Consider the following 20,576-nt stretch of genomic DNA (forward strand, 5'->3'; position numbering starts at 1 on the left):
GGTGATCTTGTATTCCGACGCCGCTGCCTTCATGGTATACAGTGGCTCAAAAAACCGTCCGTATGTTGGCATTTTTCACTATCTATGATATTGTGTGAGAATGAACAAATTCCTCAAGGACATACTTATACCACATTGTAGTATGGCTTCAGGGCTTTTATTTGAGCCCTACACCGTGGGAATCGGCGGAGATATGGTGGAGATATAAGGCTTATAAAATGATGACTCATGTGGACAGTTTTTTGAGTGTATATTAAAACTATATAAATCATTATTTATGACACCATAAAAATCATGCCACTATTATATAAATTATAAAGTGGTGTCATTATGTTATTTTATGACTATATCTAACTATATAAACCAGAATATCTCATGTATCATAGTCATAATCACCATGAAAGCCATCTCCTCTGCTCAAAGAGATAATATCCTCTCTCTGTCTTATGCTGGCCTCTCTGCTCGCCAAATTTCCTCTAGAACTGGAATATGCAAGTCCACTGTGGCCAAGTTCATCAAAGGAAAGCCACCCAGACAAGGAAAACTCTTGTGGAGGACGTCCATCCAAGCTTACCTCTACTGACAAAAGGGCTATTATCCAACATATCACTACAGGAAAGGCTGATAATGCTGTCCAAGCCACCCATTATATCAATTCCACCATCACTACCCCCTGTCTCTTCACAAACTGTGAGGAATGTTCTCAAGGCAGCTCATCTCAAGGGCAAGTAACAAAGAAGAAAAAGCCTCTTCTCTCCATCAAACATAGGCAGAGAAGGACTAGCCTTTGCCTTAGCTCATCAACACTGGGACTGTAGAGGACTGGAAGCATGTTATATGGTCAGATGAGACCAAAATCAATAGGATTGGGTCAGATGGGGAAGGTGTATGTATGGAAAAAAGAAGGGAGATGGCCTAACAGGACAGAGAGGTAATGGGACTGTCAAGTTTGGAGGAGGTTCTTTAATGGTATGGGGCTGTATGGGATGGATGGTGTGGGAAATGCTTGCTGAGGTTGAGGGAAGATGAATGCTGAGCAGTATGTGGACATTTTAAATGACCACTTGCTGCCTAGATTGGCAGAATCAGGGATTGATGAAGAAGATATCATTTTCCAACAGGATAATGATCCCAAGCACACATCCAGAAGAGCTAGGGAATGGTTTGAAGAACATAACATCAATGTTCTTGACTGGCCAGCACAGTCTCCTGATGTCAATGTCATTGAACATCTCTGGGAACACTCAAGAAAAGCTTCAAGCCTATGAAACCCCCCTAAAGGAGTATGGGAGCTTTGGGAGAGAGTAGCAGGTGGAATGGGGAAGATCACAGCTGAGGATTGCCAGAAATTAATTGAGAGTATGCCTAGAAGGATAGAGGCAGTAATTAAAGCCAAGGGAGGTCATACAAAATACTAGAATACCTGGTATTACTGTAAAATACTTGAGTCAAAAACTGTCCGCATGAGTCACCATTTTGTGAGCCTTGTATCTCCACCATATCTCCACGATTCCCACGGTGTAGGGCTCAAATGAAAGCCCTGAAGCCATACTACATGTGGTATAAGCATGTTTTTGAGGCATTTGTTTGTTCTCACACAATATTATAGATAGTGAAAAATGCCAAAACATACGGACGGTTTTTTTGAGCCACTGTACATATGACATATTGTTGGTTAGCATCTCGACTTGCCCACGGACACCGTCGACCTCCGACCCCAACATTCTTCCCAAGGTGAGATTTTTTTTGCACCGCTATCTTTGAGCGTGGTGCTCGGTTGGCCGTGAGGAGGAAGTTGGCGACGAAAGCCCTGATGATGTAGAGCGTCGTGCGTGCCGTTGTCCTCATGGAAGACGATGCAATGGATGATGGCAGTTTTGGTGAGCGGATGGGTCCACGGCCCATTGCACGATCGGCGTGGTTTTTGAATGTACCGTGAGATGAGCAATTATGTGTGTGTGTAGGGGGCAGTGAGGGGGAGGAGAGTGGGCGTTTGTTAGAGAGGGACGGCTGGATCGTAAGTCCTTCTTCATGCTCTACTTCCGCCTGATCCTCCTGCATGGTGTCCAGCTGCCTCCTCAAATCCATCATAATTGGGCTCCTCAACCCATGGTGAAGTCGTCGTTAATGACAGGTTCCGTGGTATCATAGGGTAGGTTAGTTTTGACGCTGCATGAAGGATTGGCGGCACTGTCAACACGCTCATCTTCAACATCACAAGTGTTGGGAGCATTGTCATGACGGCCATCGAATCTTCAATGTGACCGTCAGGATCAGGAGGGGGGGGCCCTTTTTCTTTTCCTTTGCTTGTTGGTTGGGTGAGGGCCTTAAGGTCCCTGCACGGTCTGTACCAGGAGCGGACGAGAAGGTTTTGGCAGCATACGCAGGGTATCCCTCCAGATTTCGTCAAGATCCTCATACCACGGGAAGTCATTTAAAACTTGCGCTACAACTAATTTAGTTTCGCCCAATTGTTATTTAAAAAACATACCTAGCAGATTGACTGCAGCGCCAGGATCCTCTGGATTGATTCCAGCCCCTGTCTGCTTGAAGCGCGCACAATTAGTCTTATATTTCCCCTTGAGACTAAATGTAGTGTTCAGTGTATATGTACAAAGGGGGGAGGAAGTATATGAAAAACATACTAAGTGAGACGGTTGCCCACGGCCTGTGTGAACTTTGCCTGATCCTCAGCATACACGGACTTATACATCTCATCCTTCTGGAATATATGTTTGGCGATTACTGCGTAGATCTTGCCCTTGTCACTCCCAGAAGGAGGGCCGTCATCATTAGGCTGAGATTTCTTTCCTTCATAAAAAAGTACTCGACGGTTGGCAGGATGATTGCGTAGGTATGTTACAAGTGTAGAAGTCCGATTGCAGTTTGGCGTTTCCCAGCGGATTTTGCTGATACCAGGAGTATCACCATGAGATGCGGCAGTGCTGGATGAGGGTAGCAGCCGTCCCACGTCCCCTTGTACCATGATTAGCCGCGCCCCTTCCCCTAGTACCCGCGTGCAGGCTGCATTTGGATAGCTATCGGCGAATTGGTGAGCTTTTGCACTTGGATCTTGAGTCGCTCTGAACGTCGTACTCGAGGGCGTATAGCAGGCATGGTGTACGCATGGACCAACTTCGAATTCAGACTCCGCTGGAAGTCTGCCGACGTTCCGTAGAGTGCTGAAAGAATTTGACAGCGTTTCAGAACCTTAATATTTTTACTTTGAATACCATTATTGTTGTCTTGAACTGCAGCACTGAGTCGCTGCTGACGACTAATTTGTAGTGCGTTCCAGCTCCCGAGTCCTCCAGATTTCAGACTTTGGCTTTAAAAGAAGATCATGTACTGGCTGCATGTTCTCTTTTGTTTTTCTACCTTCCAATTGAGTACGTCACAGAGCACTGGCCGAGGAGAACAAATCCGGATTCTGGAGAGACTCTTAGAAGTAGTGGTCACATCATATCAATGCTTCCGCATCCTCAGCCTGGCGCTTGTTTCATCCTGATTCGACTACCATTTATCAATCAAATCGTATATGCCAACTGATCTGTGGCTCTCGGCGCAACATGAAGTTGATAAGTTGATCTTGATAGTGATCATGGACTCGTCCTACTCTGTGCAGGAGGACACAGAGGATTATAATAAACTCATTGAGCGCCATCCTGCAACTGAGAGTGATGGGGTTGTTCACATTTGTGGCAGCATCATCAGCTTTGTAGACCATCTGGATGACAAATTCATGAAGAGTCTCCAAAACATCGATACCCATGGGACGGAGTATATCGACCGTCTTCAGGACGAGAAAGTACTTTATTGTACTATTAGCTGTTTGCAAGTTTTCTATGAACAGACGAGCCAGCTGGAACCCCTTGCGCAAGTGATCATGCAACAGTTGGAGCATATCTATTAGGTTGGTTGAAGTCAGTCCACTGCAGTACTTTTTTGATAATGTTTGTAGTCTGATGCTGTCATATCTACTCTTGGGTCTTCATTGGCTTCGTCGGAGATAATTCTCAGCTTTGCTCTGGCATCTTCTGCTACTGCTTTGTTCCTCATTCACTCCCTTTGTGTTCATCTTTACAAGCCAACAACTCCCTTCTGCACACTCGCACCATGCCCAGTCACATCAACCATCACACCTTGTACATTGGATTCTATACGGTATAAGACATGTTACTTATATTGCATCTGCAAGAGTCAATTCATTCTGCGGATGTTGCAATGCAGATCTTGTATAATTGGACCATTATACAGCTCAGGCTTTGTGCTTTCAGATGTAGGTTGATAAAAGAGGCTCAAGTGACGCTGCAAGACATCTTCACAACACAGCACGTGAAGGAGTTGCCACTCATGGTGTCTGCCAAACAGCGCTTTAATGTAGAGGAAGGGGAGACAGGACACAAGGAAGCCTGTGCAGTGGTCCCCATGGACATGGCTCGTAATTTGCCCAGGGTCTCTGTAATCAGACGACAAGAGTACGATGAACTTCTTGTTGTGTCAATATTTATGTCTTTGGAATGTATATATGTTTGTTAGCTTCCTCACAATGTTGGGAGTCGAGCCCCTTCAGTGACAAATCCCGTATTATACAGGTCACCCGACCCTAACGACTTTTGGAACATCGGCGATGACTTTGGTTCACTCGACAATGATTTTGGAGTGGCTGGGGAGTCTTTGGAGGAGAAGTATGAGGGTGCCGGGCTTGTTATTCGGAAAATGGGTCAACCTTTTTGGATGTATTTGATGCCGATGAATTTGTGGAGTACAGGAAGGGCAATCTCTTCTACCCTTTTGCGTCCAAGGAGGAATGGAAGTTGCTGACTATCTCCTTCGCTCATCCCTGGATATGGCAGCAATTGATGAATTCTTGAAGCTTCACATGGTATGGATTTGTACTCTGACAGTGATTATTATAATATAACTTATCTTTCAGATCCAAAATTTACAACTATCATTCAGCAACGCTAGTGAATTGTGTAGTCGTGCCGAGATGCTCCCCAGCGGACCAAGCTGGAAATGCCAGACCATTCCCTCACTTCATCCTACAAAACTTCCTATCCGCTTATTCTGGCGAGATCCTATTGAATGCCTGGAAAGCCTTTTCAGCAATCCTCTGTTTCATGATAAGCTCAATTTCATCCCTCGTCACGTGTACAAAACGGCAGCGCGGCTTCTGAGGGTATATTCTGAATGGTTGACAGGTAATTCTGCATGGGACGTGCAGGTATGTGCAGGTTCAGTCTACTCATTTTGCACTGTCTTGAGCCCCTTCAGTGACAAATCCCGTATTATACAGGTCACCCGACCTACATAATATCCCGTGTAATACGGGCCAGCGGATTATGGGCCGATGTTATGTATATACCCGATGTTGACGGGTGGGCTGGGAGGAATATTATTTCCGATGGAGACGGGTGGGCCCATCTATGCTGATGTTATATATATCATCGATGATAGCGGATGGGCCGGGAGAAATATTATTATGGAGATGGGTGGGCCCATGTGGGTAATATGTAGAGTAGGATTGACATATATTATAGACCTGAGGAGAGATGTATAGCAAATAGTATTATATAGACGGGTGGGCCGACGTATCAGTATTATTTTGTAGACGGATGGGCCGAGGGAGCGGTGAAATATTTATTAGATAGACGGGTGGGCCAACGTAGGGAAATATTAGATAGATGGGTGAGCCAAGGGTGGGGTGAATTATTTATTACATAGACAGGTGGGCTGATGTGGGGTAATATTAGATAGACGGGTGGGCCGAGGGTGAAGTGAATTATTTATTACATAGACAGGTGGGCCAACGTGGGGTAATATTAGATAGACGGGTGGGCTGAGGGTGAGGTGAATTATTTATTACATAGACGGGTGGGCTGACGTGGGGTCATATTAGATAGACGGGTGGGCTAAAGTGCAGAATTTTACATAGACGGGTGGGCCGACATCGGGTAATATCAAGTACCAAGTACTAAAACCCAAAACCCAAAACCCAAAACCTGAAACCTGAAACCTGAAACCTGAAACCCGAGCCCTGAACACCCAGACTCGGGACTCAAGAGACTCAAAACTCAAAATTCAAAACTCAACTGGAAACTCATACATTGTTACGAGTTAAGAAAATTCAAATTTAAGATGATATACATTTTTGTCATCTGGAAATACCGAGTACCGAGTACCGAGACCTGATACCCAAGACCCGAGATTCGGCACTCGGTAGTCAGTGAAATGAGTACAGAAATACATAAGATACTACATATTAGTTTCAAATTTTGACTTGTGAATCACCAGTCTCAAGTCTCGAGACTCGAATCACCGAGTACTGACTACCAAGTACCAAGTACCGAGTGCTGAGTGCCAAGTGCCAAGTGCCTTCCGAGTGCCGAGTGTCCTGATGCTTTCGGGCATTACCACCCAGATAGCCCTTGCTCTCAGGGGTCCATCAGAATTTAGATTATCTCAAACAGATGTGATTTGAGTGAGATATGAGCAAAATACTATATATCAGGTGAATTTCAGCATTGGAAGTTCAATGCTTTCGATGATTTTGATGTCGGGCCTCAATGCTTTCAGGCATTGATATGCAGATAGCCTTCACTCTCCGGGGTCCTTCAGAATTCGGATCGTATTTCAGCATCAGGAGTTTGATGCTTTCAATGATTTCAATGTGAGGCCTAGATGACTGTGTTCATTGACATGTGGATAGCCCTCAATGTCAGGAGTGTCGCAGAATTCATATGGCCTCACATGGACATATGAGGTAATGTAGGACATTCTCAACACATCAGGAGACACATAAAAACACATCATAAGGCACTACATCATGTCTTCAATAGTTATACCTATGTGTAGTATGATAGTGTGATCTTTAATATGCTGTTCAGGCTGACACTCATCAAGTATCACAGGTCTATTGTACAGACTTAGAATAAAATACAATAGTCTTAACTTGATAGTCATTACACAATAGTCTTAACTTGATAGTCATTACACGATAGTCTTCACTTGATAGTCTAATATGATTGTTGATTACTACATAATACATAAGCTGTGAGGGTTAGGATTATTATGGAAGATATGACAGTCATGGTTATTAAGAAAGCTTATATTATGCCTAGCAAGTCAAGACTATTGAGTTAAGACAATCATATCCTTAGTCTAGTAAGCACTGTCAAAGCTTGTGACCTTCTGGTAACCGTGTGGCAAAATCATATTTTGCTGATGTATATATCTTGTGATTGTAACTTTCTTGCACCAGTGCACAGTGATTGCCTTGAATTTCGATTTTTTTTTGTATTTAGAGATACATACCACTGACAGATACTGGTTCAGGGACTGGAACAGTACATTGGAAGCCAATCTATCATATTATACATAGGTGTGATCATAGCAAACCTGATGCAGTCCCTGATGATGTGTTTTTATGTTTCTCCTGATGTTTTAGAATTTTTCCCACACAAGGCTGACAACAAAGACATTGAACCTGCGAAGCTCAGACACACCCAATAAATTGTATTTTGCTCATATCTCCCTCAAATCATGTCTGTTTGAGGCAAAATATGATCCCCAACATCCCTTCAATAGTATATGCAATATATAAGGATACTAGGACAACAGGATTTATTCCTGTTGTGCTATGTGCTTACCCTTGGTGCAAGGCCTGACATCAAAAATCACCTGATATATAATATTTTGCTCATATCTCACTCAAGTCTTATCCATGTGAGACGATCTGAATTGTGACAGGCCCCTGAGATCAAGTTATATCTGCTTGTGAATGCCTGAATGCATTGAGGCTAGACATTGCAAACATGGAAAGCATTGACCTTACAATGCTGAAATACACACAGTATATGGGATTTTGCTCATATCTCACTCAACTCTTATCCATTTGGGATGGGCTAAATTCTGCCAGACCCGTGAGATCTAGGGCTATCTGCATGTCAATGCCTGAAGGCATCGAGGCTTGATATCAATAACATCAAAAGCATCAAACTTCTGATGGTGAAATTCACTTGGTATATAGTATTTTGCTCATATCTCACTCAAATCACATCCGTTTAAGATGATCTAAATTCTGACGGGCCCCTGAGAGCGTGGGCTATCTGGGTGTTAATACCCGAAAGCATCGGGGCACTCAGCACTCGGAACTCGGCACTTGGCACTTGGAAATCGGAACTCAAAACTCGGCACTCAGCACTCGGTAGTCAGTATATACATAGTATGGTGCAAATATCTCACTCAAATTATATCCGTTTGAGACAACGTGAATTCTGCCACACCCCTGAGATCGAGGGCTATCTACATGTCAATGCCTGAAAGCATCGAGACCCGACATCAAAAACATCGAAAGCATCGAACTTCTGATGCCAACATTCACCCGGTATATAGTATTCTGTTCATATCTCACTCAAATCACATCCGTTTGAGATGATCTAAATTCTGACGGGTCCCTGAGAGCGAGGGCTATCTGGGTGTTAATACTCGAAAGCATCGGTGAGCTCGGCACTCGGAACTCGGCACTCGGCACTTGGAACTTGGAACTTGGAACTTGGAACTCGGCACTTGGCACTTGGTAGTCAGTATATAGTATTTTGCAAATATCTCACTCAAATTATATCCATTTGAGACAATGTGAATTCTGCCACACCCCTGAGATCCAGGGCTATCTACATGTTAATGCCCAAAAGCATCGAGACCCGACATCAGAAACATCGAAAGCATCAAATTTCCAATGCTGAAATTCACCCGGTATATAGTATTTTGTTCATATCTCACTCAAATCACATCCATTTTAGATGATCTAAATTCTGACAGGCCCCTGAGAGCGAGGGCTATCTGGGTGTTAATGCCCGAAAGCATCAGGGCACTCGGCACTCGGCACTCGGCACTCGGCACTCGGCACTTGGAACTTGGTTCTCGGCACTTGGCACTTGGTACTCAGCACTTGGTAGTCAGTGTGTGGTATTTTGCATATATCTCACTCAAATTATATCTGTTTCAGACAATCTAAATTTGCCACACCCCTGAGATCGAGGGCTATCTACATGTTAATGCCCGAAACCATCGAGACCCGACATCAAAAACATCGAAAGCATCAAACTTCCAATGCTGAAATTCACCCGATATGTAGTATTTTGCTCATATCTCACTCAAATCACATCTGTTTGAGATGATCTAAATTCTGACGGGCCTCTGAGAGCAAGGGCTATCTGGGCGTTGATACCCGAAAGCATCGGGGCACTCGGCACTTGGAACTCGGAACTCAGCACTCGGCACTCAGCACTTGGGACACATTAAATCACATCTGTTTGAGATGATCTAAATTCTGATGGGCCCCTGAGAGCATGGGCTATCTGGGTGTTAATGCCTGAAAGCATCGGGGCACTCTGCACTTGGCACTTGGCACTTGGTACTCAGCACTCAGTAGTCAATATATTGTATTTTGCATATATCTCACTCAAATTATATCCATTTGAGACAATCTGAATTCTCCCACACCCCTGAGATCGAGGGCTATCTGCATGTCAATGCCTGAAAGCATTGAACTTCTGATGCCAAAATTCACCCGGTATATAGTATTTTGCACATATCTCACTCAAATCACATCCGTTTGAGATGATCTACATTCTGATGGGCCCCTGAGAGCGAGGGCTATCTGGGTGTTAATACCCGAAAGCATCGGGGCACTTGGCACTCGGAACTCGGAACTTGGAACTCGACACTTAGTGCTCAGCACTCGGTAGTCAGTATATTTTATTTTGCACCTTTCCTGAGTACATGCCCTTAATTTCAGAATGAAGTCAAGATGAAATCCAATGAAGTCCGAAGGACTTCCGGAGGCTGGCTACTCTGGTGGAGTGCTGGAGGACTTCTGGATGAGCACAGGAACCTTCCAGAGGAGTATAGGAACTTCTAGAGAAGTACAGGAAACTCTGGAGGAGTTTCACCTGCTGCATAGGGTCCAAAGATAAGACTTCTGAAGGTAAGCTTCCTAGATGGAAGCACATGGAGGAGAGACTGCAAGGGACAGAGTCCAAAGCAGGATCAGATAGGAGGAGTGGTCCAGAGGACAGGACGTCTGAAGGTTGCGCCATCTGAATGTTCAGATGTCCAAAGGTTAAGATGTCCAAAGGTTATGATGTCTGAAGGTCATGATGTCCAAAGGTTACAATGTCTGAAGGTTTTGATATCCGAAGGGTAAGATGTCCAGAGATCCAAAGGTCCGGAGGTCAGCAGGAGTGGACAGGATTATAGGATAGGAGAATAAAGGCTACCATGGACAAGGTCTGGAGTAGAAGCAAACAGAGGTAGGCTACACTTAGGTGGAGTCGGAGATAACAGGAAGTAGACATAAGTCTTGGAAAGACAGGAAGTGCCAGAAAGGCAAAGGTCCAGCTTAAGGAATCAATCCTTAAGCTTGGATAGAGATGGAAGGACAAATCCAAAGGTTTGGAAGTCCAGCCTAAGGAATCCTTCAGGTTGGACTCGGATCTCGGTACACTTCACTTGATTTTCGATATCCGGGACTCCATAGTCGGAACTTGAGTCTTAAATCTCGGGTGTCGGGTGTCGGTTGTCGGTTGTCGGTTGTCGGGTGTCGGGTGTTGGGTGTCGGGTGTCGGTTGTTGGTTGTCGGGTGTCGGGTGTCGGGTGTCGGGTGTCGGGTGTCGGGTGTCGGGTGTCGGGTGTCGGGTGTCGGGTGTCGGGTGTCGGGTGTCGGGTGTCGGGTGTCGGGTGTCGGGTGTCGGGTGTCGGGTGTCGGGTGTCGGGTGTCGGGTCTCGGTGGTCGGGACTCAATATTTGGGACTCGTTGGTTGGGACTTGATACTCGATTGTTGGGATTCAATGGTCAGGCATTGGGTTTCAGGACTCAAATCTTGGGCTTCGGGACTCGGGTTTCAAGACTCAGTAGTTGGGACTCAATTGTTGATTGTCGGAATTTGATAGTCAGGGCTCAGATATTGGTACACTTCACTTGATTTTCGATAGTTGGAACTTGGCATTTGGCATTTGGTAGGCTTGGATGATGTTGGCTTTCAAAGATCTATTATCATATATTGCTCAATGAAATACCAGACGATCGGAAGTGTGCTGGACATCACATATTCGTTTGTCGAGACCCGGGTCTTGGAACTCGGTACACTTCGCTCGAGTTTCCACTTCACCCCTTTGCAAGGCTCTGTGCCATACTACATCATTAGATGACTTTGAATTATTACCTCCATGATATACAACTAGCTGAGCTCCATCATGTCTACAATTATCATTCTCCTGGGCCCACCCGTTTATATTATATACCCCTATGTCGGCCTACCCGTCTATGCAATATATGTCTACCATTGGCCCACCCGTATATAATAAATCTTTCACCGCTCCCTCGGCCCACTCGTCTACAAAATAATACCAATACATCGGCCCACCCATCTACAAAATAATATTAATTCGTCGGCCCACCTGTCCAATATGATATATATCTGGGCCCACCTGTCTATGTGATAACAAGCACCCTTGATATACCCGGCTATTTGATACATATCTACCTTGGTACACCCATCTACATAATATCCAACTACCTCGGCCAATCCGTCTATTGAAAATTCATGTCCATCGGCCCACCCATCTACTTTACATATTCCCCACCTGGGCCAACCCGTCTCCATCGGGAATAATAACACTCCCGGCCCATCCGTCACAGTCGAGGATATATCTACCTTCGGCCCATGGTCCGCTGGCCCGTATCATATGGGATATTATGCACGTCCATTCACTCGTATAATACGGAGATATGTTACTGCAATATGTGCTGTCTTACCATCATTCCTGCAGAGCCAATATCCTAGAGGTGCTACAATCCTCAGCACTGTTTTATCTTCTGATAAAACAAATATCACTACCATGACTGGTGCCAGGATTGCCCATCCACTTCTTCTCGGCCTCGCCAACATACGTATGCATACTCGGACGAAACTCTCATCCAAAACATTCATGCTCATGGCTCTCCTCCCCATTCCGAAGTACCTACACCCCAACCAACGGATGCGTGGCATGCTTGAAGACTGCCTGGTGCATGAGTGCCTTTCAATTTTCCTGAAGCCCTTGATGATAGCGGCAGAAGTTGGCATCATGATGTCCGATCCAGTGGGAAATGTTCGACACTGTTTTACGCCTCTTGCAGCGTACATCGTCGATACCCCAGAGGCAGCCATGCTTGTGTGCGTACATGGGAAGACATCTCCTTTCACCATGGCTTTGTATCAATAGTTTGGGGATAATTTCCGGCACCCCCGCTCGTAAGCGTGCGATAACTCTCGCTCAGCTTGCCAGTATCGCAGTTGATCCAAATGATCTCGAGGCGTATTTTGAGGCATGCTCTGAACACTGTCTAAATGGTGTTCATGCACCTTTCTGAATGGGCTATCCCCGCACTGATCCCTCCATCTTCCTGATGCCAGAACCACTACATCACTGGCACAAGGAATTTTTTGACCACGACCTTCAGTGGTGTTTCAAGGTTGTTGGCGCCCAGGAGTTAGATTTCAGGTTTTCTATATTACAGCCCATCACAGGCTATCGCCACTTCGCAGGTGGAATTTCGAAACTCAAGCAGGTCACGGGCAGAGTTCATCGCGACATTCAGCGCTATATTGTTGGCCTGATATCTGGTTGTAGCTCCTCATCGCTTTGTGATTGCAATATGTGCCCTCATGGATGTCTGGTACTTGGCGCAGTGCCCTGCACCTGACGCCGACTTGCTGTCATGTATTGACCAATCCCTTTTGACATTTCATGAAAATAAGAATGTTATCATGACATTAGGGGCACGGATGGGAGCGAAGAAACCAATTGACAATTGGTTCATCCCCAAGTTGGAGCTCCTGCAGAGCATCACGTCTAGTATGCGCAAAGTTGGCGCCCTCATCCAGTGGTCCGCAGATGCAAACTGAACACGCCCATGTATCTGAAATTAAGGACCCTGCGCGACACACAAACGATAACGATTACGACCCACAGATATATCGCTATCTGGATCGTCAGGAGAAACTGCAATGTTTCACGATCACTACAACACTCAAAAGCCACAATCCTGCAGACGTTGCTGAGGAGAATGAAGGGGAAGAAGACAATATTGATCCTGATGAGTGGGAGCCATCTGATCCACGGACCGCCCTCCTGGAGGAGATGAATCAAACACGCATTACCACAAATTATTTCAGCAAAGCCAAGCAAAATGCTACCCTCAGCCGCAGAGAACTTGCTTACCCCCCTCGAACGTTTATAGGTGGTGCCACTGCTATCCATCTCAACTATGATCCATCTCAGAATGGAGTCAAAGTTGGGGACATTTCTGTTGACTACAATATACCGGATCTGCACGTCCTGCTTTCAGATTTCTTGCAGTGTGACGCGAGGGGCAGAGGAGTAGTTCATGAGGTCGCTTCAAGAAGGAGACCGTCAATCAATTGTCCTCCAATCCTTCCATTCGATCACATTCAAGTCTGGCATTCAGTTCGTCTACAGCAAACATCCTTCCACGATTCTAGCATCGTATTACCGCCCAGACTGTACATGCCTCTCCTTCGCGCCCTGGATGGCCCAAAGGCCGACGGGATTTTGTCCTGGTTAATATAGACGGAGCCACTGAATGGCCCAAATCAGGCCTAACAGGTTGGCACATTCACATTGCATATATTTATTCACCTATACAAATTGATGCACCCTTCGAAGGTCACACAATCTGTGAGTTATATCTTATCATATGTCCAATCGCTCAGCGAGGTTCTCGCATTAAATGGCGAGATCAATATCTCTGCTATGTACAGTGTTTTGAGTATTGGGCCAATTGATCCAGCCACCGGGATGCATACACTGGAACGCACAAAGCATGCTGATGGCTCTCCTGTTGGTAATTTCGTTCTGTTGAATCAACTTCGTGCATTCATCAGTGTTATCCCTCGACTGGGGGATGTGGTGGATGTGTGATTAACGAAAGCAACATCTTCGCATTACTCCCACTTGTTTTTTTTTGAATAAATACTTTGATAAAGAGATCTACGATGCCATTCACTATGCTTCACAATAATAGTATTAGTACTTACAATATTTACTCGTTGAACTGAATCGTTCGGTTGGTTCGAGAATATTTTTGCTCCATTAAGGGACAAATTTAGAAGCCCTATCGCACGAATGAGCGTGAATCATTGTGCATTGTGCATTGTGCAAGGTCTGAGCACAACATTGCTGTGTAAAACATGTCAACGACACAGTATTTCACCAATCACTATCTGCTGGCGACAGTTACCAGCTCCATCCCTGCTGGTGGCAATTTTTTACCTTGGATGAAGGAAGATATGGATTTATTGATGAAAAACGATCTCTTACCTATGGGTAGGGATGGCGCGCTCGCAGGAGGCAGACGAGTCTTATGGGAGGAGGGGATAAAAGGCAGGAAATCATCCATCCTGGATATCCTTATTCCGGGATCAGACCTCACAACCGAAGATATCTTGGGCATCAAATACATATAAAAAAAGGTCAAGCACTCTTACAGGGAGCATCTTTATTACAGAAACTGCGGTCTGGTCTAGAGTGGAGGCTCAATGGTGCCTTTTCAGGTCCTGTGAAGAAGTTAAGGCGGCGGCGGGAGTTGGGGAATGATGAGACAGACACAGACCTGGAGGAGATGAATGAAGATTCTATGATGGACACAGACGCCAGCTGGTTTGCAGCAATCGTTCGATGCTGGACAAAAGAGATCAAACCATCCCATCAAGACATCAGAAGAAAAAAGCTGGGAGCGCCTCTTGCGGAGCATATACTATGCTATGCGCAACATCATCCGCGAGGCCAATGACGAGTCCTCCCAACAAGACTCACTGAACCCCCTTCCCTTCAATGTTGTCCCAGATCCACGGTACTGGTCCTCCGAATTTGCCACCACACCCGTTCCAGACGCCACCGACTCGCGCAAGCCTGATTTAGTCCTCATGGACTACAGGCTGAAAAAGAATAAATCAGGCGAAAAGACCTGGGTGGATGTTCTCACCAATACTGAGATCACCAAGTCGGAATTGATTCAAGGAAAAGATATCCCTATATTCTTAGGGGTCGCCACCAAGGGATATCTTATAATGCGAGAACAGCCATGGCACCGTTTCGTCGTTTTGTTCAGCATTGCAAACCTCCAGCTCCGCGCTCATTATATGGACTGCTCTGGAATGATTATCTCTCAGCCCCTCCCAATTGGTGCCAATGCTGTGCGTTTTGTCGACGTTTTAAACACAATCACACTATCAGACCTAGCTTCCCTTGGGTTCAACCCTACCATTCACATTTGCACCGACCTCTGCTCTGCTGGTTCTCACAATGATCTTCCTGAGGGTATAGATCAAATGCCGGAAGGAACACAAGGCTGGGTGATGGACAATGATGGTGAGGTGTACTGGATCATGGCCATTTTATGGAAGAGTCGTGGTCTATTTTCGCGCGGGACCATTTGTTATCGTGTTCAAGAGTAGCACAGGACAGAATTCGCATTGAAAGATTGTTGGGTCAACGCAGAAAACCTGGATCATGAAGTGATGCTCCTCCGGGCAGTCAATGGCATTCCAAACGTGGTCAGTCTCGAAAAATATTGGGACGTCCAGTATGCCGGACAAACAGATTGCACCGAGAGGATTCGCGAACACATCAGTGAAAACCTTCCGGAAGCACCAATATACTCCAATAAGGTTCACCGTCGCATGCTATTGACCCCTTGTGGCTTCCGCTGACAACCTTCAAGTCCCTCCCTGAGCTAGTCAACGTTTTTCGAGATCTTATCATTGGTGAGTTTCTTTCGTGTTTGTTTACGTTCTTTGTAATGACAGCCGCTACCAGCTCACGAAGCAATGGTCACCCAACAGAACATTCTACACAGTGACCTCAGTCCCAACAATTTAATCATCCACGACGGAAAGGGTTACTTTATTGACTTCGATCACGCCAAATTCCTCAAAAACAATGCAGCAGTCAATTCGCGTGGTACTGTAAGTTATATTTCAATACATTCTTCGTGTATACATATCTCATATGCTTCAACCTTGAAGGGAACTGTACCCTATATTTCCTGCCGTCTTCTCAAGCTCATGGGAGACGTTCTGCGTCCATCCATGATTGACCACAGAGCCTCTGATGACCTAGAGTCTCTCTTTTACATCCTCCTCGAATTCACAACCACATACGAAGGACCCAGTGGTAAAACATCGGCCGAAGGAGTGCACCCTGTCAATGCCCCTAGGTGGCGCAAGGCTTACCTGATGATGGATGGAGATGGTCTGGGGACTAGTGGATCGTTGAAGAAAGAATTTCTCACAGAGAAACATCCGCCCTATGAACCAACACCATACTTCAAAGCTTGTCGCCCCATCCTTGAGGAATGGCGCAAGGCAATTGGGGACGCGCTGCACAACGAACGTGACTTGTCTCACAAAGAAATCCTCAAGATTATGCAACAGGGTCTGGAGAGAATTCTAAGTATGCCAGGTACCCCAACATCGCAAAGTGTTGCGTTTTTGCCAGCGACATCTGTCGCCACTCCTTCCCCTACTTCTCTTCCTCTCCCCATGCATCCTCATCACCCCATTTCTCTCCCTCCTGCTTCTCTCCCACCCCCTCATAATGAAGCTATGGCCCAGGATGCTGGTGTTCAGCCCCGTCGTTTGGGGCGGCAAACGCAGATGCTGCCTCCTGAACTCCCATCTGTTACCTGGGGCACAATTGCTCATTCAGCTTCTGGTTCCATGACATCACAATTCCATTCCTCTTCTCCTCCCCCCACTTCTGGCCCTATGGCCAAGGAGACTCGTCTTCGACCTCATCACTCCGGGCAGAAGAACAAAATGATTCCTCCTCCGCTCCCCATCATTGCCATTTATTGGCCCAAACGAACTTCCTGGCTCAGGTGCTGGCTCCATGACCGAGGAACTTCCTAGTAAGCCTCGTCGTTCTAAACGGAAGACTCGGAAGTAGGATTAATGGCACGTTTTACTGTGCAGACAATAATTTGCAAGGCAAGAAGCGCAGGCACGCTTCTTTTGCTCATTATTAGCTATCTTATTCTACCTTAAAACGAATACTGTATGCCATTGTTACTGCATGAACTAAGACCCTCGATATCGGATATCAGTCATTCTTTGTCAAGTGCTCATTAGCTTATGTAATACATTTTAAGTATTACCCCAACTGACTTCCTTACAGCTTCGTTTTCTTCACTCAATGCCTCCCAGGAAAAGGGCCAGACAAGGTTCCCCAGGCGATAGCTCGAGGAAGGGAGCCAAGGTGGCACGGGCAGATGCTGACGCTACTCGACGAAGCTCACGGTCCACGCGAGGGTATCGGTGGTCATGCTGCACAACTGCAAAAAACTGGTGAAACTCTAACGGCCCCAACAAGGCGCAAGAAGGCAGACGATCTCAATATCAGCGACTCCGAAGAAAATCCAATGGCTCCTTCGCAACTCAAGAGACGCAAGGAAAAGTTGCAGTATTTTTTTCAAATATTCAGTGAAAATACCCAACTAATAAACACTTGTCAGGCCAGCACTCCAAAGACTTCTGTTGAACCCGATTCTTCACGGCCAGAGAGCGAACGCACTCGTCTCCACATAGCCCGCCCTTCAGATAGGTTTGGTTTCAAGCCGTCCCAGTCCCAGGCAACCCATCCCGTCGGTCACAATCACAAGGAAGCCGGGTAGCGACGTCGCAGAGCAGGATTTGGAAAATTGTAGTGGATCGGGAGACTTGGATGATTTTGACGAGTGGGGGGAAGAGTGCCGATGAACACAAGACGCAAGATGAAAGACGAGCAGCTGACGATGATTTCGGGGGAGTACAACGATGGTCCAGCTTTGACTGATTCACCCCCAGGGGGTGATGGTAATGAACTGATGGAAATTGATGAAAGCCAGTCTGGACACAATGATGGGCGCACAGATACGATCCCTTATTATGTCCTTCAACACCATCAAGCGAAGAACGGACGTCGCAAGGCTCCTTCCCTGACCTGTTTATCAAGCGTGTGCCATTGGTTAAACGAATCACGTATTTGCTAACTTTCTCTAGAACTCTTGCAGCCACACTCTGACAAGTAACGCCTTTGGTCGTTCGAAGTCTCCTCGCCAATATTCACCCAAACATGTAAGCTCTTACTTTTGAATCTGCTTGTTTCTGATTTGCTACGCTACAGATCCCTCGTCGTCGGTCCCCTGAGACACGTACTTCTTCCACTCGCCTCAAGCCTCCCCAGCGTGCACCTCGAAAAGGGCCATCTGCAAAGGCTGGTTCTGCCCATGGGTAAGTTCAATGTTGATATTTACTCCCTATGCTCACTCAATGTCTCCGCATTCAAGCAGGGGTCGTGATCCCACGTCCCATGGACCATCTCGTCGACGCTCCCCGACTCGGTCAATGACTGCCTTTACTCGCTCAAGGTCTCCGCGTTCAAGCAGGGGTTGTGATCCCATGTCCCGTGGACCATCTCGTCAATGCTCCCCAACTCGGTCAATGACTGTCTTTACTCGCTCAAGGTCTCCGCGTTCAAGCAGGGGTCGTGGTCACACTTTCCGCAGACTGTCTCCTTCGCAATACCCCCCAGCTCAGTCAACAACCATTTTCACTCGCTCAAGATCTCCACATCGGAGTACATCCCGTGGATCATCTCCTGGACATTCCTCATTGCGGCCACCAGATAGGCGAGCCTCTCAATTCAATCACTCGCGGTCTCATACCCCTGTTCCAAGCCGTTCTCACTCGTGTACTCGTAGTCCCACACCTGAATCAAGGAACAGAGACAAACCCATGAACAAGCAGACGAATCCTTCGAAACTTGGGTTTTATCCACCATGTTGGCAAGCATTTCTCCAGGCCGCCAAATTAGAAATGTGCTTGCAAGCTGTTCTGACTCATCCTGTCCCAGAGCATCAGCATGTGCTACAGCTCGCACGAGAAGTCTTAGATGCAGTATTATGGAGTTACCATTCAAAGAAGATCAAAATGGAAAACAGTAAGTTTTAATTCACCAGTGTTGCTGTCATCTGATGCCCCTTGTCAAGGCTATTTCCCGCAGTATAGGGCACAGATGTCGCGCCTTGTGAGTCCTGAGTACTGACCGTGAACACGCTCACTGATTCATTGTCAGCTTTGCGACGACTTATTCACATTTCGCACCGAGCTCAAGAAAATCGTTATATCTATCACAAAACAACTGTACAGTATCTTTCCCAAAGCCAACATGGGGCAGAAGGACACCCTTCAATGGCATGTCGTCGAAGCGGCGTCGAAGCTGATCAAATCTGGCGACTATCTTTGATTGCCTGACTCATCATCGGTTAGTAACATCGTGGGGCAGTGCATATTACTGAAGCATTTTTCATTTAGGGCAAGTACAAGAATTTCGTTTCGCAAGTTCTCAAGGATGCATGTATCGACTTCTACTACGGTAATGGCAAAAAGGCCCTCAAGTTGACCAAAGAATTCCGCAAAACGATCCCCGTCAACGCGCTCATTCTCGTCAGCGCAGTTGTATGTTTTTTTAAAAATTTATTCTTAATGCTATTGCTGATGGTTTGACAGGCGAAGGGTATTCTAACTGGGTTCCGCAACACCAGCACAGACAAAGTCTCCGACCTGTCCGCTGATAAATGCAGGTCTGACTTCAACTCCCTACGAAGGTCGGTTGACACACTGATGGACAATTCTGAGTGTCGTCAGGAACTGGAAAGTATGCTAGAGGAATGGGCTGATGTGGGGATGATGGGTGAGTTTCAGGACGATTCTGATAGCACGGCAGGCAGCGATGATGTCAACATCGTTTTGTAGTAGTTTTTTTTGTCGTCATCAGTATCACATTTTTTTAATAGAATGACTGCAGCGCCTTACTAGGCCTGCACATTGTGTCTGTCATGTATTGTCTGTGTAGTACTACTGAATTGAATCTAAGTGTGTGTACTATGTCTAAACTGTGCAATGTGTCTAGTCTGTATAATGTGTCTAGTCTGTATAGTATGTCCAATGTGTCAAGATTGTGACTGTTTGTACAGGCTGTAAGGCTTTGTGACAAGCTTGTATAGGGGGGACTTTGTTGTGAAATTGTATTGCTTGTACAAGGGTTCAGTGATTTGCTGATGCGTCGAAGCGTGACTGAAGCGAATGACGTTCGTCGCTCACGTCATCGACGAAACGGAGAAACCCGAGCGTCACGCCGCCAGCGGACGGTTGTAAGTAGTTAAGACTGTCGTCCCTTAACAGTTACGCCAAAAGGCAGTGATAATCAAAGCTCAAGCTTGATTATCTCGGACAGTATCTATGTTGATTATGGGAACTCAGGTAAGCAACGAGCTTACAACGGTGTTGTTTTCGAGAGAAGTGTGCCACGGCCTAGGCCAATCAGAATGCATCAAGAGTGCCACATAGCAGTTTTTACCACATCACTCAGTACCACCATAAACTCTCGATGTCTGGTTTCCGTCGTGATATCCAGCTCCCACCACTCGATTAGGATGTTTCCTGCTGTCGGAAGTGCGGGGACTACGC

General features: G+C 46.1%; 5 protein-coding genes across 5 annotated transcripts; all 5 read left to right on the forward strand.

Annotated features, from left to right (window-relative positions):
• Positions 1 to 4,768: 4,768 nt before the first annotated feature.
• On the forward strand, positions 4,769 to 5,317 carry DFJ58DRAFT_663368 (uncharacterized protein; the record flags this gene model as incomplete). Its single annotated transcript, XM_041382355.1, has 2 exons — positions 4,769 to 4,885; positions 4,937 to 5,317. Coding segments are annotated over 2 exons (498 nt in total), but the record flags the coding sequence as incomplete, so codon positions are not given.
• A 4,967-nt stretch (positions 5,318 to 10,284) lies between these two features.
• On the forward strand, positions 10,285 to 11,214 carry DFJ58DRAFT_843202 (uncharacterized protein; the record flags this gene model as incomplete). The annotated part of the gene is made up of 3 exons (XM_041392929.1): positions 10,285 to 10,316; positions 10,544 to 10,973; positions 11,086 to 11,214. 3 exons carry the CDS (start codon positions 10,285 to 10,287, stop codon positions 11,212 to 11,214), a joined length of 591 nt encoding a protein of 196 aa, XP_041241706.1.
• Positions 11,215 to 11,904: 690 nt separating this feature from the next.
• On the forward strand, positions 11,905 to 13,989 carry DFJ58DRAFT_843203 (uncharacterized protein; the record flags this gene model as incomplete). Its single annotated transcript, XM_041392930.1, has 8 exons — positions 11,905 to 12,221; positions 12,271 to 12,299; positions 12,462 to 12,593; positions 12,679 to 12,768; positions 12,826 to 12,914; positions 12,943 to 13,628; positions 13,735 to 13,746; positions 13,830 to 13,989. The coding sequence occupies 8 exons, from the start codon at positions 11,905 to 11,907 to the stop codon at positions 13,987 to 13,989; spliced, it is 1,515 nt and encodes a 504-aa protein (XP_041241707.1).
• An 842-nt stretch (positions 13,990 to 14,831) lies between these two features.
• Positions 14,832 to 17,740, forward strand: DFJ58DRAFT_730184 (uncharacterized protein; the record flags this gene model as incomplete). Its single annotated transcript, XM_041385849.1, has 7 exons — positions 14,832 to 15,480; positions 15,535 to 15,737; positions 15,791 to 15,833; positions 15,886 to 16,034; positions 16,095 to 16,978; positions 17,245 to 17,529; positions 17,587 to 17,740. 7 exons carry the CDS (start codon positions 14,832 to 14,834, stop codon positions 17,738 to 17,740), a joined length of 2,367 nt encoding a protein of 788 aa, XP_041241708.1.
• A 99-nt stretch (positions 17,741 to 17,839) lies between these two features.
• Positions 17,840 to 19,862, forward strand: DFJ58DRAFT_730185 (uncharacterized protein; the record flags this gene model as incomplete). The annotated part of the gene is made up of 9 exons (XM_041385850.1): positions 17,840 to 18,061; positions 18,108 to 18,182; positions 18,232 to 18,338; positions 18,398 to 19,047; positions 19,097 to 19,134; positions 19,183 to 19,305; positions 19,422 to 19,565; positions 19,617 to 19,800; positions 19,834 to 19,862. 9 exons carry the CDS (start codon positions 17,840 to 17,842, stop codon positions 19,860 to 19,862), a joined length of 1,572 nt encoding a protein of 523 aa, XP_041241709.1.
• Positions 19,863 to 20,576: the final 714 nt, after the last annotated feature.

This window comes from Suillus subalutaceus (genome assembly GCF_016647625.1).
Source record: "Suillus subalutaceus strain FC151 chromosome Unknown DFJ58scaffold_85, whole genome shotgun sequence".
Classification (NCBI taxonomy): Eukaryota; Fungi; Basidiomycota; class Agaricomycetes; order Boletales; family Suillaceae; genus Suillus; species Suillus subalutaceus.